Source organism: Vicugna pacos, chromosome 1, assembly GCF_048564905.1.
Source record: "Vicugna pacos chromosome 1, VicPac4, whole genome shotgun sequence".
Classification (NCBI taxonomy): Eukaryota; Metazoa; Chordata; class Mammalia; order Artiodactyla; family Camelidae; genus Vicugna; species Vicugna pacos.
The window spans coordinates 35,717,241-35,736,701 of NC_132987.1; the positions used below are offsets into that span (position 1 = coordinate 35,717,241).

The following is a 19,461-nucleotide window of genomic DNA, read 5'->3' on the forward strand; positions in this document are numbered from 1 at the left end:
ATATGCTACCTAAATATTACCAATTATTATTATGGTATGTGGTTGGTCAAGCAGAATAAGTGGAATTTGAAATAGAGCTAAAGGGTAAGTGTGCTGGGTAAAGACAGCCATATGCCAGTATGTGGGTACACTCTTTTTTAAGGCTGTAGAGGTTAGCAGTTAAGGTGGTGTAAATAGTTGTTCTCATTTTATTTCTACTGGTCTCCATTCACTACATTGGCTTTGGAAAGTAATTCTCTGGTGTTTGGCCCAGTGAAATTTAAACTCCATTTTCCTTCTCCTGCTCTCATGACAGACACTGATATGTTGATAATGGTATTCATTCCAGTGAGCAGATGCAGCCTCAGAATGCTTCGTGACTTGCCCAAGGTGCCATATAGCTAGCCAGAGCAAGAAATGAAACTTGGGTTTTTCTATTCTCTGGTTTGTATTTGTCTTTCCATCATATATGACTGGTATTTATTTTCCTAACATATCACTTGGTTAGCTTAGTTTTTAATTACATTGGTGTAGGTTTTAGATGGTTCTATATATATATATGTATGTATATGTATATAAATATATGTGTATGTGTGTGTATACGTATGTGGGTATATATTGTCTAAAGTTCATATATAACAGAAGTAAGACCAATGAATCATTGAAGTAGTAATCAGTAAAAGTTCATTGTGGACACACTTCAGAGACAGTTTACGAACCAAAAGCACTCAAACCAAACATGGAATGAGGCTCAGTGTACATTGTTATACAGCAATTTTTATAGTAGGAAGGCAGTGACTATTATTCATCAAGATTGGCTATGGTATTAGAATTTTCTTAAATAATAGGAAATTGGTTAGTGGCTACCCACATCAGTTTTGGGAAATAGTTTTTTAAGTTTTGCTAATGATTTTCAGAGGCATAAGCAAGAAATAACTCAGGTAAATTAGTGTTGCAAAATAAGCTAAATTAATCTTTGCTTGTATGATTAAACTGGTTCTGTCTGCTCAGGAAGTTTTCAAGGTTGGTCTCCATTTGTTTTTGATTTTAACAATATTGTGTCATATATATGTATGTGTGTATATATATAATGTTATGTGTGTGTGTATGTGTGAATATATATATATATATATAACATTAAAGACCTATAGCTGCAAGTAATAAAAAACAAAAGGAAACAAGTATAATCATTCATCCAGGAGATGCCCTACAACATTATAGTGAAATTCACCAGCCTTGCTTGCTCTGCAGCAGGCTGATGGCACTATCTATCTGGCTTAACCAAATTACTGTGACATGATCTTGTACTCAAGTTGCAAATGAAAAAGCTCCACCAGGCTCATCAGCAGCAGATTGAGTATACTTAAAGCTTCATGCCTATAAGCATAAATTGTGATATTTTGCTGCTTTTAAATGATGCATGATGAAATGATTGAGGACATCATTACGTGAAATGATATCCAGCAGGGAGTGTGATGTTCTTAACGATTTAGCACTTCGAGCTCTTCTGGGAGTGTTAAGTACCTTTACTGAAGAACTGCAGGGAAGTGGTGTTTGTTACTATTGAACTGTATCTAGAAAAGCAGTGGAGCCTTGATCATATCAATGACATGTTCAGGGAACCTGGCAAATGGGAGAGAGCAAGTGTCCAGCTGTAAGCTGGATCTGAGTGACTTAATTAACATTGCTGAAGCCCTAGTAAAGTGGTTCTCAGTCTTGCCTGAATATTAGAATCAGTCACCTGGGGAGCTTTTAAACTACCATGACTGGGGCCCCCTCCAGGGACTGTGATTTAATTTTTCTGGGTGAGGTCAGACATTGGTGGTTTTTAAAGCTCCCAGATGATTCTGATGTCTAGCCACAGATGCTGTGTTAGTTTCTGGTATACAGCAAAGTTCTTCATATACACACAGACACACACACACACACACACACATATTCTTTTTTGTATTCTTTTTTTACTATGGTTTATTACAGGATATTGAATATAGTTCCCTGTGCTATATAGTAAGACCTTATTGTTTATTTGTTTTGTATATAGTAGTGTATATCTGCTAATCCTGAACTCCTAATCTGTCCCTCCCCCACCCCCTTTCCCCTTTGGTAACCGTAAGTTTGTTTTCTATATCTGTGAGTCTGTTTCTGTTTCGTAAATAAGCTCATTAGGTCATATTTTAGATTGTGATATTCTATGGTATTTGTCTTTCTCTTTCTGACTTACTTCACTTAGTACCATGAAAGCCTTTTCAAGCTCTAGAATTAGTGTTGGGCTATCTTAATCCCTAGGAACAGCCCTACTACTGATGTTTTGGTTAGTCAGCTTTGATGATGCAAAGTACCTAGAGAATAACATTCTGTTTCTTGGTGGAAAATTGGAGTCCTTTCTTCCAATCAGAAGTATAAAGACTCTTGATGAGATATAGTGAAGCTTTAAAAGCCGGAGAAAACAATACAAATATATGAAGTTTGTTTCCATCCACCTCTCAAAAAGAGGGCAGCCAATCAGTTCTGGAAACAACTTTCCCAAAATGAGGAGAAAGTTTCCTTTAGGTGAGTTAGATGTGTTTTAAAAAAAGACTTCATGTATTTTTATATATTTAATGGAATTATCCCTTTGATCCAACCCATAAGCAAGATGTGTTGACTTTCTAGCTCCAAATATATGTCACATCAGTCTGCATATCACTGTCTCTGTTGCTGCCACCTTAGTCCAGCTCTTATCTGCATTGGGTCCCACTACTCAGACTCATGCCCCCATCCTATCCCTTCTCACACAACAGCCAGTGTCCTCATCTTACAGTGTAAATGGCATCACCCCCCTGCTTAAAGACTTGCAATGGGAGAAGTTTGAATTTTCCCCTAATGAAGTCCCCATGTGCCCTACCATCCCCAACCCTCTGTTACATTCTCTCCAGCACTCTTTTATTTCTTCCATAAGACCTTAGCACTATTTGTAAATAGTTCATTTGCTTATTTTTTTCTTGTGTCATCTTGCCTACCAGATTGTATGATTCATAAATGCAGGGATGTTTCTGTTTCTGTCTCGTTCATCTTTGTTTCCTAGTGGCAAGCTCAGTCGCTAGCACATGGTGAACTTTTTCCCCAGCATTTTTTTAAATAAAAAATTTCAAACATACAGTAAATTTAAGAGAGTTTTACAATAAATACCTGAAAACCTACACCCTAGTTTTAACTGTACTTTATTACATATCTGCCCGTCTATTTCTCTTTCTACCCATCGACACATGGTTGGCTTTTAACAAATTTGTTGAGTGAATGGGTAAATGAAAATGTTATTTTGGTCAATACCCAGAAGTTGTTCATCCTGAGATTGGCCCAGTACTGAGCTTCCTTGATATTGAGCTTCCTTGTTGCCATGTGGACACAGGGTATGGGGAACTATGCCATGTTCCCTAGGATGTGTATCTATCTCCTCAGCTCTGTTTCAGGCACTGGGCCATTTACTGGGGATTCAGAAATAAGGACAAATTTCATGCCTTCCAGGGGCACGTGCTCTACAAGTTGGAGGACCCAACTATATTAGTGATAGAAGAAGAAAGAAGTAGAAATGTGGACTAGTGATTTTTTTTTCACACAAAACTTATGTATAAAAACTGACTAGTGTTCTCTTGATGTTAAAACTGTCTGATTTCTTGGCACTTTGTATTTTTTTGTTGCACAAGTAGATAAAAGCAGTTATTGACTTGGCTAATAGCAGTGAAAGAACATTTTATGATTTCTAGTTTAGGGAGAGACATATTCAAACACATCTGAACCATGAAAATCTTAGCTTTTCTTTCGTTCTTTTTTTTTTTTTTGAATGTTCTGTACCTACCATTGAAATATACAAATAATAGAAGCAAAAGAAAAGCATGTGAAAAATGTTCTTAATCTAGGCCAACTATGGTCAAGGTAGAGAGCATCTCTGCCTAGTCTAGAAGTTGACAGAGCTGGCAGGACAGGTAGAGTTTCTTCCCTTCTGCATGCAGATAGGTTTTTTCCAAACTATGTTTGATTATGTTTTTGGAGCCTATATTTATTATTTTGATTTCTCAGAGGAAATGCTTCCCTTTGAAGTGCCATCCTGGGGCAGTGCTTTGCAATATCCTTTATTAAGTTTTACTGTGTCTATTCACATTTATTTTAATTCTTATTTTTAGAAGGAGTATTATAAGAAGGTCAATGCAGTATCTTTGTGATTGAATTCCAAGAGTACTTAGTAGGGGTCTGTGTATATAAGGGTGTTGAATCATTGTGAACTGGGAATGCGTCCAAGTTCATGCTTAACTGAGACTTCTCTGTTAAATATTTAAAAGTGAAAGCAATCTTTCAAAACAGGCATATGGGCCTGGACAGCATAGAAATGGGTAAACACAGCACTATATAAACAGCAAAGGCAGTTGCTGGGACCTGGTCTTGTTCCTCCGACCTTGGCTATATCCTCAGCTCCTCACCTCTTTTACTGATGGGGTCCTGCTTCCTTACGTGTTGATGACCCCCATCCCATTAACTTTCATTTGCTCATGATGTCCTCCCATGGGCTTCAATGCGGCAAGTGTTTCAGGGCCCAGTGTGTTCCTGACCTGGATTTGTTTCCTGGCTTTGTCACTAATGGTTAAAGGATCTTGAACGAGAAATGTACCTTTTCCAAGTTCTAGGTTCCTTACCTGTAACTAAGAGACCTTAATACCAAATTCAACTTGTAAAATGTGTCTACCTTGGAGAAGACCTTTGATAATTGTTAAGGTTTACCCTACTGTTTTAAGATCAGTTGCCCCATTGGATCAATAAGAAATGATAAATTAGGGGAGAAATATGGAGGTAAGCACCTGGATATTTAGTACAGTATGAGGAAAAAGCAAATATGGAGATGGATATTTTATTTATAAAATTAAACCTAATTTTATTTTGCTAAAATCAACAAATACACGTTCAGATCTGGTTTATCTTCAAAACGTGTGTTTTCGTTTTCCAACAAACATGCAAATTAATTTGGCATGCCAAACATCTTTCTCTCTAGATCTCCTTGGAAATTTTTTTTTTCATCACACAAACAAGGGTGCAAATGTTGTTCAAAAACTATTTACATTTTTATCCTCCAGAATTACTAACATTAATATTTATTGAGAGAAAAGAAAAACTGCAAGGCTTGGTTTTTGACATTCACATTTGATTCAGCAGTATAATTAAAATTTTGTATTTGTTTTTAAGATAAACACTTTGAAGGAAATTTAATAAGTCTTGTTTTTGCTCTGCAAAGGAGCCACTATATCAAAGCATTTAACTGGAGCTGTAGAGTTCCTGCTGGTAGAATATTACTTCCAGCCTATTTATTAGCTTTTCTTCCTGTAGCCCTATACATGATTTTTCCCCCTATTCCGCTAAGTGAAAGCACAGAAAGGAAGCAATTTCTTGTCTCTTTCCCCCCTAGCATCATGCAAGGCAAGGCAGCATCACAAGTCACAATATCTGTGTTTACTTTGATTATATTTTGTTTCATACACTTTAAATTATTTCATATTAGAATACTTACTGGGTTATCTACAGTCAACATTGTTGATGTTAAACTGTTATAAAGCCAGACTTTTAGAGACATTTGAGACAATTCATGAACCATGTCTGAGAGGAGATAATTGCCTTCAACCTAGACTTTTGCACTTGGGAGCAAAAAAATTCTAGGTATCAGCAGGTTATGAGAAAACAAGACTTTCGGGGGTCTATATAATTTATTCTGACATTTTTGTGTATTGTAAACAAGGATAGGATACTTTTGACAGTAGCCTATAAACAAATTTAAAAAAAATATATCCTTCACTGTAAAATCAGTATCAAGGGAGCATTTTAAATGATTCTGGTAGGTCTCTTATAAGCCTACTTTCCAGGAAAAGTTTATATGAAATTTCCTGATTAAAAACAAAATCAGAAGTCATAGATTTAAGTTGAGAGAATATGGTATGTGAGGTAAGGTCACTGTGTTATCTATGGTCTGATGCACAATGTAGCATGTACCAAAGAACCTTAAGAGACATCTGTCTCAAGTTTCAGACAGGATATAAGAGTGCATAGAGAAGAGAGAGATTTTCAGGTCAGACAGCAAAAGAAGCCATAGCATTCACCTAAATCAATATGTTGTAAGCAACACACACATATGCAGTGCCAGTTCACAGAATGCAAACAAGATCAATTAGAAATTGTACTGTGATAGCCACATATTTTGGAGAAGAATTCCCAAGCCAGGCGAATGTGGATTGGGATAAAAACATAGGCAGTATACACCACCATAGCAAAAATAGTTAGTAAGATGGTATTGAACATGGATTGTTCCCAGGGCTCCAAGACAGCACAGCAGCTAATGATTTGATATTGATAGTAAAGCCAGGAGAAATAGTCCTTCACACGCTTGAAATCCATGGTTGGCTCCTTCAAGCTGCAGAAAGTCTGTCCTGTTAAAAAAAAGTACCAGATTAGAAGAAACATAAGATAAGGTACCAAACACAGAATCTCCTTAGAGTTTCACAACCTCAGCCTGTTAAAATTTTTCAAAGACTGTTAATGATCATTGAGTGAATTATGAATAGAAATATTGTATGGAAATAATACACAACACATTAATCATAGAAATAATAATATTGCCACTGTTACTATACAATAATTACTACTAGAATTAATAGCAATATTATTAATAACAGTAATATGTATCTAAAGATATAGTTGCTAGTAATAACTCTAGTGAGAATAATATCTACTAATTGAGACCAAGCACATTTTATGTAGCCCTGTATATCTAGGGAGAGAAATGTGAATTTTCCATTTCCTACAACATATATTCTGGAAAAAGAGTAAAGACTGGTGTGCAGAAAAGAGTCACTATAGCAAGCCAGAGGCTGCTATCTTTAGAAGGGCCCTTGGCTGGCATCTGGGAACTTGGCTTTTGGAATGTTCTCTCCATTCCCTAATGGATAAGGATGATTCACTATGCCTAGGCTGTGCAAACACTGTAACTTATGGCAAACACCTGCTTTATTTTGGGAGTCCAGAATTTTTGTAATTGCTAGGCAAAGAGTGTCCATGTGACCAGCCCCAATTAAAAACCTTGGTGCTGAGTCTGTAATGGGCTTCCCTGGGCAGAAACATTACACATGTATCACTGCACTTTTTGTTGTTAAAGGATAAGCGCACTTGTGTCCATTCATGGGAGGGAGAGAGCATCGTTAGCCTGTAAGTGGATTTCTTCAGACTCCACCTGTGTCTTTCTTCCTTGCTGATCCTGTTGTATATCTTTCTGCTGTTAGAAACCTTAGCTGTGAGCACGAATATATGCTGAGTCCTGTGAATCTTTCTAGTGAGGCACTGGACGTGTGGGTGGACTTGGGGACCTCCAAAGCAAAGGGGAAGCCCAAAGTGCACCTTTGGGTAGTCATTTGGCTTTCGAGTAAAGAACTTATGAAAAACCGTACAAAAATGTTTTATTGGCCTTCAGATAGGACCACAGTTAAAACCACATGTAAAACTTCCTAGGAAGAAGGGCATCTATCATTTCTTTAAAAGATTCTTGGCATGATTTTGCAGACTTTCATAAACATGGTGGGTGTCCTTGGATCTACAGGCTGACTTGTGCCTGTTCTGCTTACTCCTAAAAATACAACAGTGCCACATCACTGAGCCCACTTTGATGACTTTTAATATTCAAATCAAAGTTAAATTTTTTTGAAGATCATTTCTATATTCTTATTTGAAAAATCTCTCTTTTCTTTTATTCTCTTTTGAGGAAAAGCAAGATGTCTTTGCTCCATAAGACCATGGACTCCTCAGGCTATGGGGAGACTCTCATGATCCTAATGCCTGGCACAAAGACAGTCATCAGCAAATACTTGCTGAACAAATGAGTAAATGAATGAATGACATGTAACCAACTTAACAAAATAATTATAGATGACTCAGTTCCCGTATAAGTGGGATAGGTTGGCTGTTGCTGACTTTTAACAGCTTGACTTTGATAATGAGTAACTCTTTCTGATAAGGATAATTTCCACAAAAACTTAAAATGGGAAAGTCTTTGGGTTACCAGGTTGTGATTATTTGTAACAATGGCCAGGATGATCCAGATAAGTAGATAATATATACTGGAGTCGCTTTACTTTCCTATGAAAAGAAAAGTGAGCCTCCCATCTTTCCTAGAAGCCAAAATGGGGACTAAGTAATTGGACTTAAATGTCTTGTCCTAGCAGGTGGACTTTGGTGAGAAATTACCTCAATGTTCTTTTTCATTCCTAGCTCTGGTTGCAGAGAAAGAGTGAAGGTGAATAGGGTTAGGTCTTAGAGAAAATGAGTGGCGAAGGAGTGGTAATTTCAGTGAATAATATTATCCACACAACCAAGACTTTCCACTGATAGGCCAAAGAGAGATTGGGAGGTATCACTATTTGAGCTTTTAGGCTGTCCCATTAGGCAACTGTATATTTCAAACTAAATTTAATTTTTAAAAATGTCATTCATGGATACCCACACTTGGTTCCTTTTCATTACCTAGACAGAATTTAGGGTGGCGCTAGATAACTGATCAGGAATGTGAGAGTCTATTCATCAGGCAGAAACTTCCAGACTGTGCTTGGTGAAGATGGGAGGGTGATGGCTCCGATAGATACAGACCCTCCCCCTAGGAAGCTTGGTTCAGATGGAAAGACAGGTAGTCATCAAATAATACATACAAATAAATAATTGTCAACCACCTTACTCCCTAAGGGATAAGAGCAACGTAAAGGGAGCTGTAGGAAACCTAATCCAGTCTGAATATGTCTCCAAGGAAGAGATATTTCGAGATAAAATCCAAGAGATGACTGTGAGTCAAACAAATAAATTGGGTAGTCAGGTGAAGAGAAGAGCCAATACAGAGGGGTTCCCCTGTGTTTGTGCAGAGTTCAGTGGTGCGAAGGAGCCTGATAAGTGGTGGGGAATGGAGCCCAGTGACCTGGGGAGGGAGGCTGGGAGTATGAGAAGCCTGAAGAGGAGGGGATGACCAGAGTGAGGCCAAGCACTCTAGGGCCTAGTGTTTTGTCTTTATTCTACAATGGCAGGGATCTAGGGGTTTTAACAGGGGAATGCTATTGTGGGCTTGAGAGCCTGAGCCTTTAAAGCTCGTATGGACATGCTGCCTTCTCTGCATTCTAAAGCCAAGTTGAAATGATTTAATTTTAGTTTTAAAAAAATTTACTTGTTGAAGTATAGTTGATTTACAGTATTGTGTTAGTTTCTGGTGTAGAGCATAGTGATTCAGATATATATATATTTATATATATATATGTATATATATGTATATGTACACACACATATATATATTCTTTTTTGTCATAGGTTATTACAAGTTATTGAATATAGTTCCCTGTGCTATACAGTAGGATCTTGTTGTTGATCTATTTTATATATAGTAGTGTGTACCTGCTATGAAATGATTTTGAATATATTGTTTCAGTAAATCTGTGCCTCTGCTGTCCCATTGGCATTAGTCATTCAAAATCAACCAGGTACTGAAAAGCTGTTTAAAATATTATTAATACTCTTCACTTTTATAAATGAGATAAATGACTCATTTAGAAATATCACTGACTTTTTCTCTGTAAATTTTAGCTTTTAAAAATGTCCTAATTAGAGGGAAGGGTGTAGCTCAAGTGGTAGAGAGCATTCTTAGCATACACAGGGTCCTGGGTTCAATCCCCAGTACCTCCTCTAAAAATAAATAAGTAAACTTAATTACCTACAAACCCCCCCACCCAGAATTTTAAAAAATACCCTAATTAATTGCCTGGCCATTACTTTCTTTTCAAAAATTAAATTTCTTCCTTGAGCAGCCCCAGTGTTTGTTGTTTTAAGCTGTAAAAGTCAATCATTCAAGGAAGGGACAGATCTAAAGCATACCAACATGTCTTACACCAAAGCTGGATACCTGGTTAAGACCTTGGTCACATATTGCTAACAATTTACAGAATTAAGATTAAAAACATTTTTTTTTCCTTGCCAGTTTCTACCATGCCCTGGATCACTTCTCAGCCCTCTCAGTAGCCAGCTGTGATGTGTAAAAAGGCTTTTATTATCACTTCTCACTTCAGTCTCATGAAATCTGAGTGATAAAAAGCATCGATCTCCCCCTTTTCTTTGATTCTTTTCTTCCTAATTAATGAAAAGCAATCTAAAAGATTATTTATTGTTATTTATTGTTTCTTATGAAAAGTTGAGAAGAGAGTTGATTATTATTGGCAAACCATCTGCTGCAAACTATTGTGAGAATATGTGCTATATTTAGGTTCTAGATTGGCTTAGGTAATATAATCTTACTTCCTTTTGAGTTCATTTTTAAATCTCCTATGGGACAACATGCAAGATTTAAGAAAACCACTTAAGATAATTTAAGATGAGTCATGTGGGAAGGAGAATTCATTCAATCATTAGACAAATGCATTTTGAGTACTACTACATGGTCTCTTCTGAGTAGGAATGGCTTCAGAAGCAGTCTGCTCCAAAGTGGCACTACAGACGGGGGAAGCTCTTCTAGGCAGCAGCAAACTGGATCATGTAACAAACATGCAGTGACAAGGGGCCAGGAATGAGCACTGAATGGGAGGAAAGGGCCTGGGAAAATGCTAAGAAGGAAGCTAGGAAAAGAGGCTGAATTTGGGAAATAGGATGACAGAAACACCATGAAATGAATTACTCACAAGGAACCTGGAACTAGATGACAGCAAAATCTCAGTGTCTCAAATTTTCACAATGAAATGTGGAATTAATACGCCCTTAAAGAGCTGATGGCATATTTCAGGAAAGCTAAACAAAGAACTTAAAATGATTACTTCACTCAAGCACACCATGAATCTCCTTGTCTTTAATTGTGTGTTTTCAGAAGATGATTTCCCTATACCAAAAGGAGGAAGGAAGTATGTTTGTTTCTTCTCTTCCTTCTTCTTTTAATTTTCCCTTTAAACTTGATGACTTTTAAAACCCTCTTAAATCTTTAACGAAGTTGTGCATTCAAAGGCAGCACTGCCTACCTGCACTGTGGGATGTCTTCAGTGGTACAGGGGCCTAGATGGGTATGACTCTAACAGCTGAGGCTGTGTGGTGACACCCCTCAAGTGAGTGGGGAGGGCAGGGAGCCCCTGTGGAACACAAAGCAGGTGAAGCTCTCTGTAAGAAGTAGGGGTGGGGCACAGGCCAGCACTGGTACCTGGAGGAATGGGTTATGAGCCTGAAGAAAGGCTTTCTTTGGTCCATTGTTTTGAAAACAGGATAATGTCTTCCTCTTCAGGAGGATCTGTGCAGTATCATATTCTCAGTTATCCTAATGGATTTGATTTATCAGAGTTTCTCTAGTAATAATAACAAAACAAATTATATTTTCATAGGATTATCTGTAGTTTAGAGAAGGCTTTTACTGCATTTGCATAATGGGTTTGGGAATAAGGATATGCACTGGTTCAAGTTCTGACTTCTCCACTTACTGGATGTGTGACCTTGGCCCACTTACTTAATTGTTCTGGGCCTCAGGTTCGTCACCTGTAAATGGAAATAATAATCCCCTCTTCTTAAGGTTGCTGTGAGGATTAGCAGAAATGCAAGCAAAGCATCAATTTAAGGGATTTGTACATGGAGGAAGTCCATAGGTAGGAAGATGGAATCTCACTGGAGAAAAACCTTTCCTCCCTCGTTTTCTTTTATTTATTGAAAATAATTATTAACCTGCTGGCAATTGCACTAAGAACTGGAGATTCCATGGTTATTGAGACGGTCATGGCTATTGCCCCCAGGATTATAATCCAGCTGAGTATATTCTACAAATACACATTTTAGACAATATTTACCAAGTGTATTAGGTAGCTACAGTGGAGTCCTAGAATGTTAGTGGCTGTGTAGACTGTAGAATCCCCTACACCCAATCACTCGTTTTAAAGAAAAGGACCAAGACTATGGGACTAAAATTAAACTGACATTAAATTTGTTTGTCAAACTGAATTAAAGTGACTGGACAATTCCAGGTGGTGAATACCCTGTGTTTTGTGAATTGATGCTGGATGGAAGAAACAGAAATTCCAGTGGAGGTTTTCCGTGGTCTTCAAAGACTCAGAGTTGAGCAGGACATTGGAATCAATGTGTGGGTGTCTGAAAGACCTCAGTGCCACCCTCCCTCAGGTTCTTCAGACTCTTCTCTTCTCTCGCTCAAGCCTCTTCCCTGAAATCCCACAGTTCAGACTGTCTTCTAGGCAAATGAAGGTCTGAATGCCTATTGACTGTAAATATTACCAGGAACTGGCAAAAGCCAAGGTTCTTGTGCGTGATGTACAACAGCGTGGGTAAATGACCCAAAGCAGAGTTTTGCCAGGTTGAGGGGAGAAAGAGGGAGAAGGAAGAGATTATTAGAGAAAGATTATGAGAGTCTTGGGAACCAGAGAGAGAATGATTTCTAAAGGGAACCTAGTGATTAAATGGGGACCTAATGACAGGAGAAAACAGGAAGGACTTGGAATTCCTCTAGGAAGTGATCTCATAATTGATTGGAGAGTAAGCCGCTATTTTTTACTTCTGAATTTTGGCACCAAGTTTTTTTTTTTTTTTTCTCTCTCACTAGATTTGTATACAGTAGGGAAAGATAAAGTTTCATCTCCTCTCCCAGAATAAGAGAGAGAAGTCCTGGAATTGTGATCCACATTACTCAGGGGCAAGGCTTTGTTCTGGCCTGAACAGAGAGGAAAGTTTGAATAAACAGCAAAAAACAAACAAACAAACAAAAAAACCCACGTGTTTGCGTGAACCCGTGTGTAGGAGTCATGAGAGGAGAGCACTGTAGGGGGAATGTGCAGGGCAGTGACAACATTAGCAAGCTCAGGAGGCCCTTTGTTTTTGGTTTCTGTCCACGGGAACAGGAATGGTAAAAAGTCAGGCAAGTGCAACGAAAGATAGGTAGTAGGTGATTTGATACCTTGGGAATCCTGCAAAGGACCCGATTCTGCAGCCCTCCTCTGCCTAAAGAAAGTCCTCCAAATTACTGGATTTTCTAAGTAAGGGATTTCTCTTTCTAAACATTAGCTAAAAATGAATCTTCCCTTCTGAGGTGGGAAAAAAAACCCTAACACATTTTGGTCTAAATTTCCTTCTAAAATGTCAGAAGCTGGGGCTAAAGAGAAAAGTCAGCAGGACCTCCAATCGATTTGAGGTTAACTCCTTCGCAACTTGTTTTGGAATTCTACCTCAATTACTCAGCTTTTGTTGTGTTTCATCTCTGAAACCTAAAAATCTGAGAAATGGAAAAAGTGTCCTGCCTGCTGCTGCAGAGAGAGGCTGTATCTAAAAAGAGAATGTGTCTGTGCTCAGAAGTAGCTTTCTTTGGAAAGAGCTCAATATGACTTACTCAAATTCAAGCCTTCCTTTAATGAAGTAATTCATTTAAAGAAGGAGCAGAGTGATTTCCTTCCAAAGAGTGCAGTGTGGAAAAGGGTGATAAAAACAAGTAAATTCACAGAGGAGGAAACTGATAGGCGCTTCCTCAGCCCGCTCATCAAAGCCAGCATCAGCAATGATGTTGACAGTATGTTTCCAGGATATCATGGTATGAAAATGGCACTTTGCTTCTGTGGTCTTCCTCCCCCAAGCCCACAGCTTCAGTCTAATCATGAGAAAAAAACATCAGACAAATTTCAACAGAGAAGCCTCTTAGAAAATACCTGGCCTTAAAATTCGCTTAGTACTGCTTGAAACTCTCAAGGTCATCAGAAACAAGCAAAGGGTGAAAAACACTCACAGCCCAAAGGAGCTGCCTAAGGAAACAAGACAACTAAATGTAATGTGTTAGGCTGGATGGAATCCTGCAGCTGATGAAGGATTTTAGGTAAAAACTAAGTAAATCTGAGTAATGTATTGGCTTTAATGATAGTGTATCAACATTGGCTCATTAATTGTAACACATGGCATACTAATGTAAGCTGTTAATAGCAGAAACTGGGCACAGGCTACATGGTAATTCTCTTTATTCGTGCCTCAGTTTTCTGTAAGTCTAAAAATGTTCTAAGCAATAAAGTCAATTAGTTTTTTTTGAAGGTAAAAAAATAATTAGAAAAGTCTTGAAAAGTCCAGAGTTATCCCCACTCCAAACTCCAGTGAACTTTGCTTATGCCTTTCTTCCCTTCTGGAAGATACTTCCTAATAACTCTGAACGTAGTTAAATAATAGCCTTCCATAAAGGACTGGCTTTCAAACATCTTCAAACCCAGCAGAGAGGAAAAGTACGTTTTACCTTGTGATCCAGGGTACGCACACATACACATAGCCATGTAACTGAGATAGACATCTCTCAAAATAATATGCTGCAGTTCACGCTGATGTTTTATTTCCATTCTGTTCTATTCCATTTGATTTGATTGTATTCTGCTGTGTTCTATGTTATTCTCATCATTCATTACAAAATGCCCCAATTATGAGCTACCACATTGATTTCTTAACATGCCGATTGCAACCTGCAGTTGGAAAAACCCTCCTTTAATGCTTAACTCAAATGCTAACTTCTTCAAGAAGTCTCTGCATGGTCCAGGTTGGTAGACACTAGCCACATGTGGCAATTAAAATTTTTAGTGCTCAAGAGCCACATGTGGCTTATGGCTACCATATTGGACAGCACAAACAGAATATTTCCATCTGCAGAAAACGTTATTGGGCAGTGCTTTTGGGCTCTCTCCATCTCTTGCTTGGACTAATGAAATGGCCTACAGCTTGTTTCCTTTTCACCTTATAATCTTCCATGCCTCTGCTGGAATTAACTTTCTAAAATTATGGATTTATTTTTCTGCTTGAAGCCCTTCAGTGGTGCTCCATGTCCTATGAAGTGAATCATTCATTTGAGGCCCTTCACAGCTGGATTCCTCCACCTCTCCTACATCATCTCTGAACTCTCCTGCTAAATGCCATTCACTCTTTTTTTTTTTTCATTTTAAAATTTATTTGTGTGTTTAGTTTACAATATCATATATTAAAATGGAATTATAATTAATATACAATATTATATGTTATAGGTATACAATATAGTAATTCATAATTTTAAAGGTTATACTCCATTTATAGTTATTATAAAATATTGGCTCTATTCCTCATGGTACAATATATCCTTGTTGCTTATTTTATACCTGATAGTTTGTACTTCATAATCCTCTACCTCCATCTTGCTCCTCCCCCTTTCCTCTCCCCACTGGTAACCACTAGTTCCTTCTGTACATCTGTGAGTCTGTTTCTTTTCTGTTATACTCACTAGTTTGTTGTATTTTTTTAGACTCCACGTGTAAGTGATATCTTACAGTATTTGTCTTTGTCTGACTTATTTCTCTTAGCACAATGCCCTCCAAGTCCACCCATGCTGTATGCCTGCTACTCACTCTTAATCTTCCATGTTGTAGTTCATCCTCTTTTCTTTTCTAGAAATATTTTTGTTTCTCTTTTCTTTTTTAAAAAAAAAATTTATTTATTTTGTTTGTGGTTTTTTTTTTTTTTTTTGGTTTGGTTTTGAAGGGGGAGGTAAGTAGGTTTATTTATTTAGTTATTTTAGTAAAGGTACTGGGGATTGAAACCAGGACCTTGTGCATGCTAGGCATGTACTCTGCCACAATACCCTCCCTTGCCCTTTTCTGTTAGATAAAAATCCTATTTACTTTCAAGGCATAACTCCTATCTTCTCTCTTCTATGCAATATTCTCAGGAGACCACTCTTCCTAAGGAAAGTGTATTATTTTCTTTTATGGGTTACTATTGTAGCATTTCTACTGTATTATAATTAGGCACGTACAGTGTTTTCCCACTAGACTATGAGAGGTTTAAATACTGGGAAGATGCCATCATCATCTCTTTGTTCTCAGTGCCTGGAATGGGATACTTATGCACTGATGAACTGGTTGGCTGGCTGACTGATTGAATTGTAAGGATGTTGAAGGCAGGGAGCACACTTGTACTTAAATAATATCTCCATAGCACAATGTGGGGCACATTGAAGGTACTTATGAATTCTCATGGTCTATTTTCAAGCAATGAGTTTTATACAGATTGTTTTCTGAAATTTCAGTGCAATCTGCCTTTTGTAGGATACAAGGGAGTTGTACTAATTTTTTTATTATAACAAATACTTTTTCATTTTCTCATACTATTAAAAGTTCATGAACTCTGGGGGGGGCATGAAAAACACTTGTGAAGTGGTTTTAAATCCCATTAAAATGGCTTTTACAGGGGTTTACTCCAGGTGAGTTGTAATTTAAGACTGGTAGGTGGAAAAGTGGTTCTAATGAAGAAGAAAAAAAAATCCCAGGATGAGAATATCTGAAGTTCTAAATTCTATTGTGGCTTTTTTCTTTTCTCTTCTCTTTATCCTTTTCCTTTCTCTTTATTTCTCTTCATTTGTTGGTTCATAGATTCATTTTACTTTGTGTCCTTGGGCAAGTTCCAAAATCTTTCTGTGTCACAGCTTCTCTGTGTAAAATGAAGATGATAATTGATAATTGCCTCTAAGTCTGTCTCAGTGATGTGGTAAGGAATGTAGGAATAGTTTGTGAGCTCTTCAGAAATAATTGTAAGTGTCATAGTAACAGTAATAGTAGTGTTTACTGTTTTTCCTTGTGGATTGGTACAACTTTAAACTGCTTGCAAGATTTTATTAAATTGTGGAGTCAGAAAGTCTTCATGGAATATTCTATAATGGTTACCTCAACAACGATGTGCCTTGTATATTTTACAGGGAAAAAAATATCACCCCTGATTTAGGTTTGCTAATTGAATTGCCTAGTACATTAAAAAATAATAAAACAATATTTGTATATAGCCATTACCACAAATCACTATTTGAAAGGCATTGCAATCTTTACACAAATTTTTAAACAATTGTGCTAGGTAGGGCCACCACATATCATTATGTGGGCTGAGCGCTGTGTAACCTTATGTCATGGTTCTTATATTCGGGTCCTAATCACAAACTGCTTCTTTATGTGAACACAGTTTGATTCACAAAGATACAAAGTTTGTATGATTAAAGGCAAAACCTCATATTGTGTCTGTGTAAGAATCAGACACAATAGTAGTTTGTTGACGTCCCAGTTTCCATATATTTTGCTCTAAGTTTTCTGTGGGTGACTCCATTTTCTGTGTCCCACAGAAAGTTCTATTCTTTTTTTTTTTTACTTTATTGTGTAATTTCTTTTCTTTTAAACTTTTTTTTATTGAGTTACAGTGATTTTACAATGTATGTCAAATTCCATTGTACAGCACAATTTTTCAGTTATACATGAACATACATATATTCATTGTCACATTTTTTTTTCACTATGAGCCACCACAAGATCTTGTATATATTTCCCTGTGCTATACAGTATAATCTTGTTTATCAGAAGGTTCTATTCTTGCTTAGCATTTTCCAAGGATTTTCTTTTCATCTTAGAATACTTTCTAGCCATCCTCTGGCAAGCAATTTCTCATGCTGATACCGAGGTGAATATTGGAAATCAGGCCAGAAATGATGGATCTGAAGTCCAAGTCTTTAAAGGGAGCTAAAAAAAAAAGTTAACTTAAAAGTCTGATGAATCAAAGCCAGAGAAGAAAATCAAACAGCCATAGGGCAATTAAGGAACTTTCTTTACACATTCATTAATTAGCTGGACAATTTTATAGACTTCTCAGAGAGGAATAAACAAATAGTTGCAAGTCACAGCATATTTCTGCTTTTAGGCAACTAAGTTACTCTAAGTTTTATAATCTTATAACAATTTAGCCAAGTTGTTGTTGGTACTGTGTTGGTTTGACTTACAGACAAGAGTAGTGTTTTTGTATCTGATCTAGACTTACTGCTTCCAACAAAAGCAGAACAATAGAAAACATGTATTTCCAGTCCAACTATCCATTGTGTAACTGTATTTTCAAAGCAGTTCTTGTTGTGTGGCATCTTATGAAAGACTCTAAAGAGATTTATGAATGAAGGACTTCTAGCTGGGAAAGAAAATTTGGAATTTCACTTTAACAGAAAATTTCACAATAATTTAGGAAACACTAAGTTCTGATTAGTTCAATTGCAATGTCACGTTGGCCATTAAAAAGGAGAGATATACATAGTGAAACTAGAAAAGAGCAGCAAGTACACTGCTGAGTAGATGTTATGAATAAGAAGAGAAATTTGTAACAGGGATGATATATCTTGCCTTGCTCCTGGTGTGCTTTCATTGACTCATACAGAAACAGGGCAAGTATCCTTCTTTAGTTCTGCCCAGTTTGGAGTGGAGAGTAGGGCTTCTGGACCAAGTTTTAAACTGTAATGCCATTTCCCAGGATGAGCCTCTTTATTACTATTTTATTTTAAAAAGGAAAGAAAGAAAAGAAACCCTGTTATCCTATAAAGAAGGAAAGAGGAAAGAGTATAGCTTCCAGGTGGCTTTTTCCTTCTGAAGATGTTGTTCCCCAGGACTGCCAATTTGTTTTTAGAAGTAGAAAGTGAACAGAGCTACCACACTAACCGTGGCCTTTAAGTCATTAACAATCATTTTTAAAAAGTCATTAAATGTACACACGTGTTAAAGCGCATTATTTACAATAGCCAAAAGCAACCCAAAAATCCATTGGCAGATGAATGGGTAAACAAAATGTAGTATATACACACAATGGAATATTATTTATCTTTTAAAAATAAGGAAATTCTAATGCAGGCTACAACATGGATGAACCTTGAGGACATTGTGCCAAGTGAAATAAACCAAAAAGACAAACGCTGTACGATTTCCCTTATCTGAGACATCTAGAGGAGTCAAGCTCATAGAAACAAAGTAGAATAGTGGCTACCAGGGATTGGAGAAAGGGAGAAATTGAGAGTTGTTTCTCAATGGGTATGAAGTTTCAGTTTTGCAAGATGAAAACATTCTGAAGACTGGTTGCACAACAATGTGAATATACTTAATATTACTGAGTGGTATGTGTAAAAATGGCTAAGATGGTAAATTTTAATGTTATGATATCTTCCTGCAATTTACAATTTTTAAATTAAACATTCATTGATAATGAATAACTCTAAAAACTAAGAAGGAACTGAATGTTTTTTAAATCTTATTTTTTTTATTGAATTGTAGTTGATTTACAATGTTAATTTCAGGTGTACAGCAAAACAATAAGAGGGACTAAAATTTTAAAATATACTTTAAAATAGTCTGAACAGTGTTTGTTTCTAAAGGCCTGATTTTCTCAGGAGCTAGAAGCCTGACCACACACACACACACACACACAAAAGTCAAGCCATTGTCTCATCCCTGCCTATCATCATTATATTTGATATGTCTTCAGAAATAGAGGACTTTTTTCCCCAGGGAAAAACTTGAGCAGGGAGGGTGAGTTACTGGCATGCTGATTTCTACTTGCTGAGCACTTACTCCCAGTGTTCTGCTAAAGGAAATCTAGTTTCTTAGGCAGCTGGTCAACCAAGACTCTTCCAGTAGT

At 37.1% G+C, this 19,461-nt stretch overlaps 2 protein-coding genes across 7 annotated transcripts in view; one reads left to right on the forward strand and one right to left on the reverse strand.

The window, feature by feature from the left end:
* OTOL1 (otolin 1) overlaps nucleotides 1-19,461 on the forward strand; it is a 164,044-nt gene that overhangs the window by 41,155 nt on the left and 103,428 nt on the right. The window lies entirely within an intron of this gene.
* The window catches only part of SPTSSB (serine palmitoyltransferase small subunit B), a 44,200-nt gene that overhangs the window by 11,790 nt on the left and 12,949 nt on the right, over nucleotides 1-19,461 (reverse strand). For 2 of the 4 annotated variants that reach the window (XM_006200849.3, XM_015236471.3), the window contains exon 3: nucleotides 4,853-6,422. The exons of 1 other annotated variant lie outside the window; for it this stretch is intronic. In XM_006200849.3, coding sequence (XP_006200911.1) covers nucleotides 6,160-6,390 — 231 coding nt within the window. In that variant the 5' untranslated portion in view covers nucleotides 6,391-6,422 and the 3' untranslated portion in view covers nucleotides 4,853-6,159. Of the gene's footprint in view, nucleotides 1-4,852; nucleotides 6,423-17,322; nucleotides 17,535-19,461 lie in introns of those variants that run through there. One more of the 4 variants, XR_012072280.1, reaches the window with a different exon arrangement.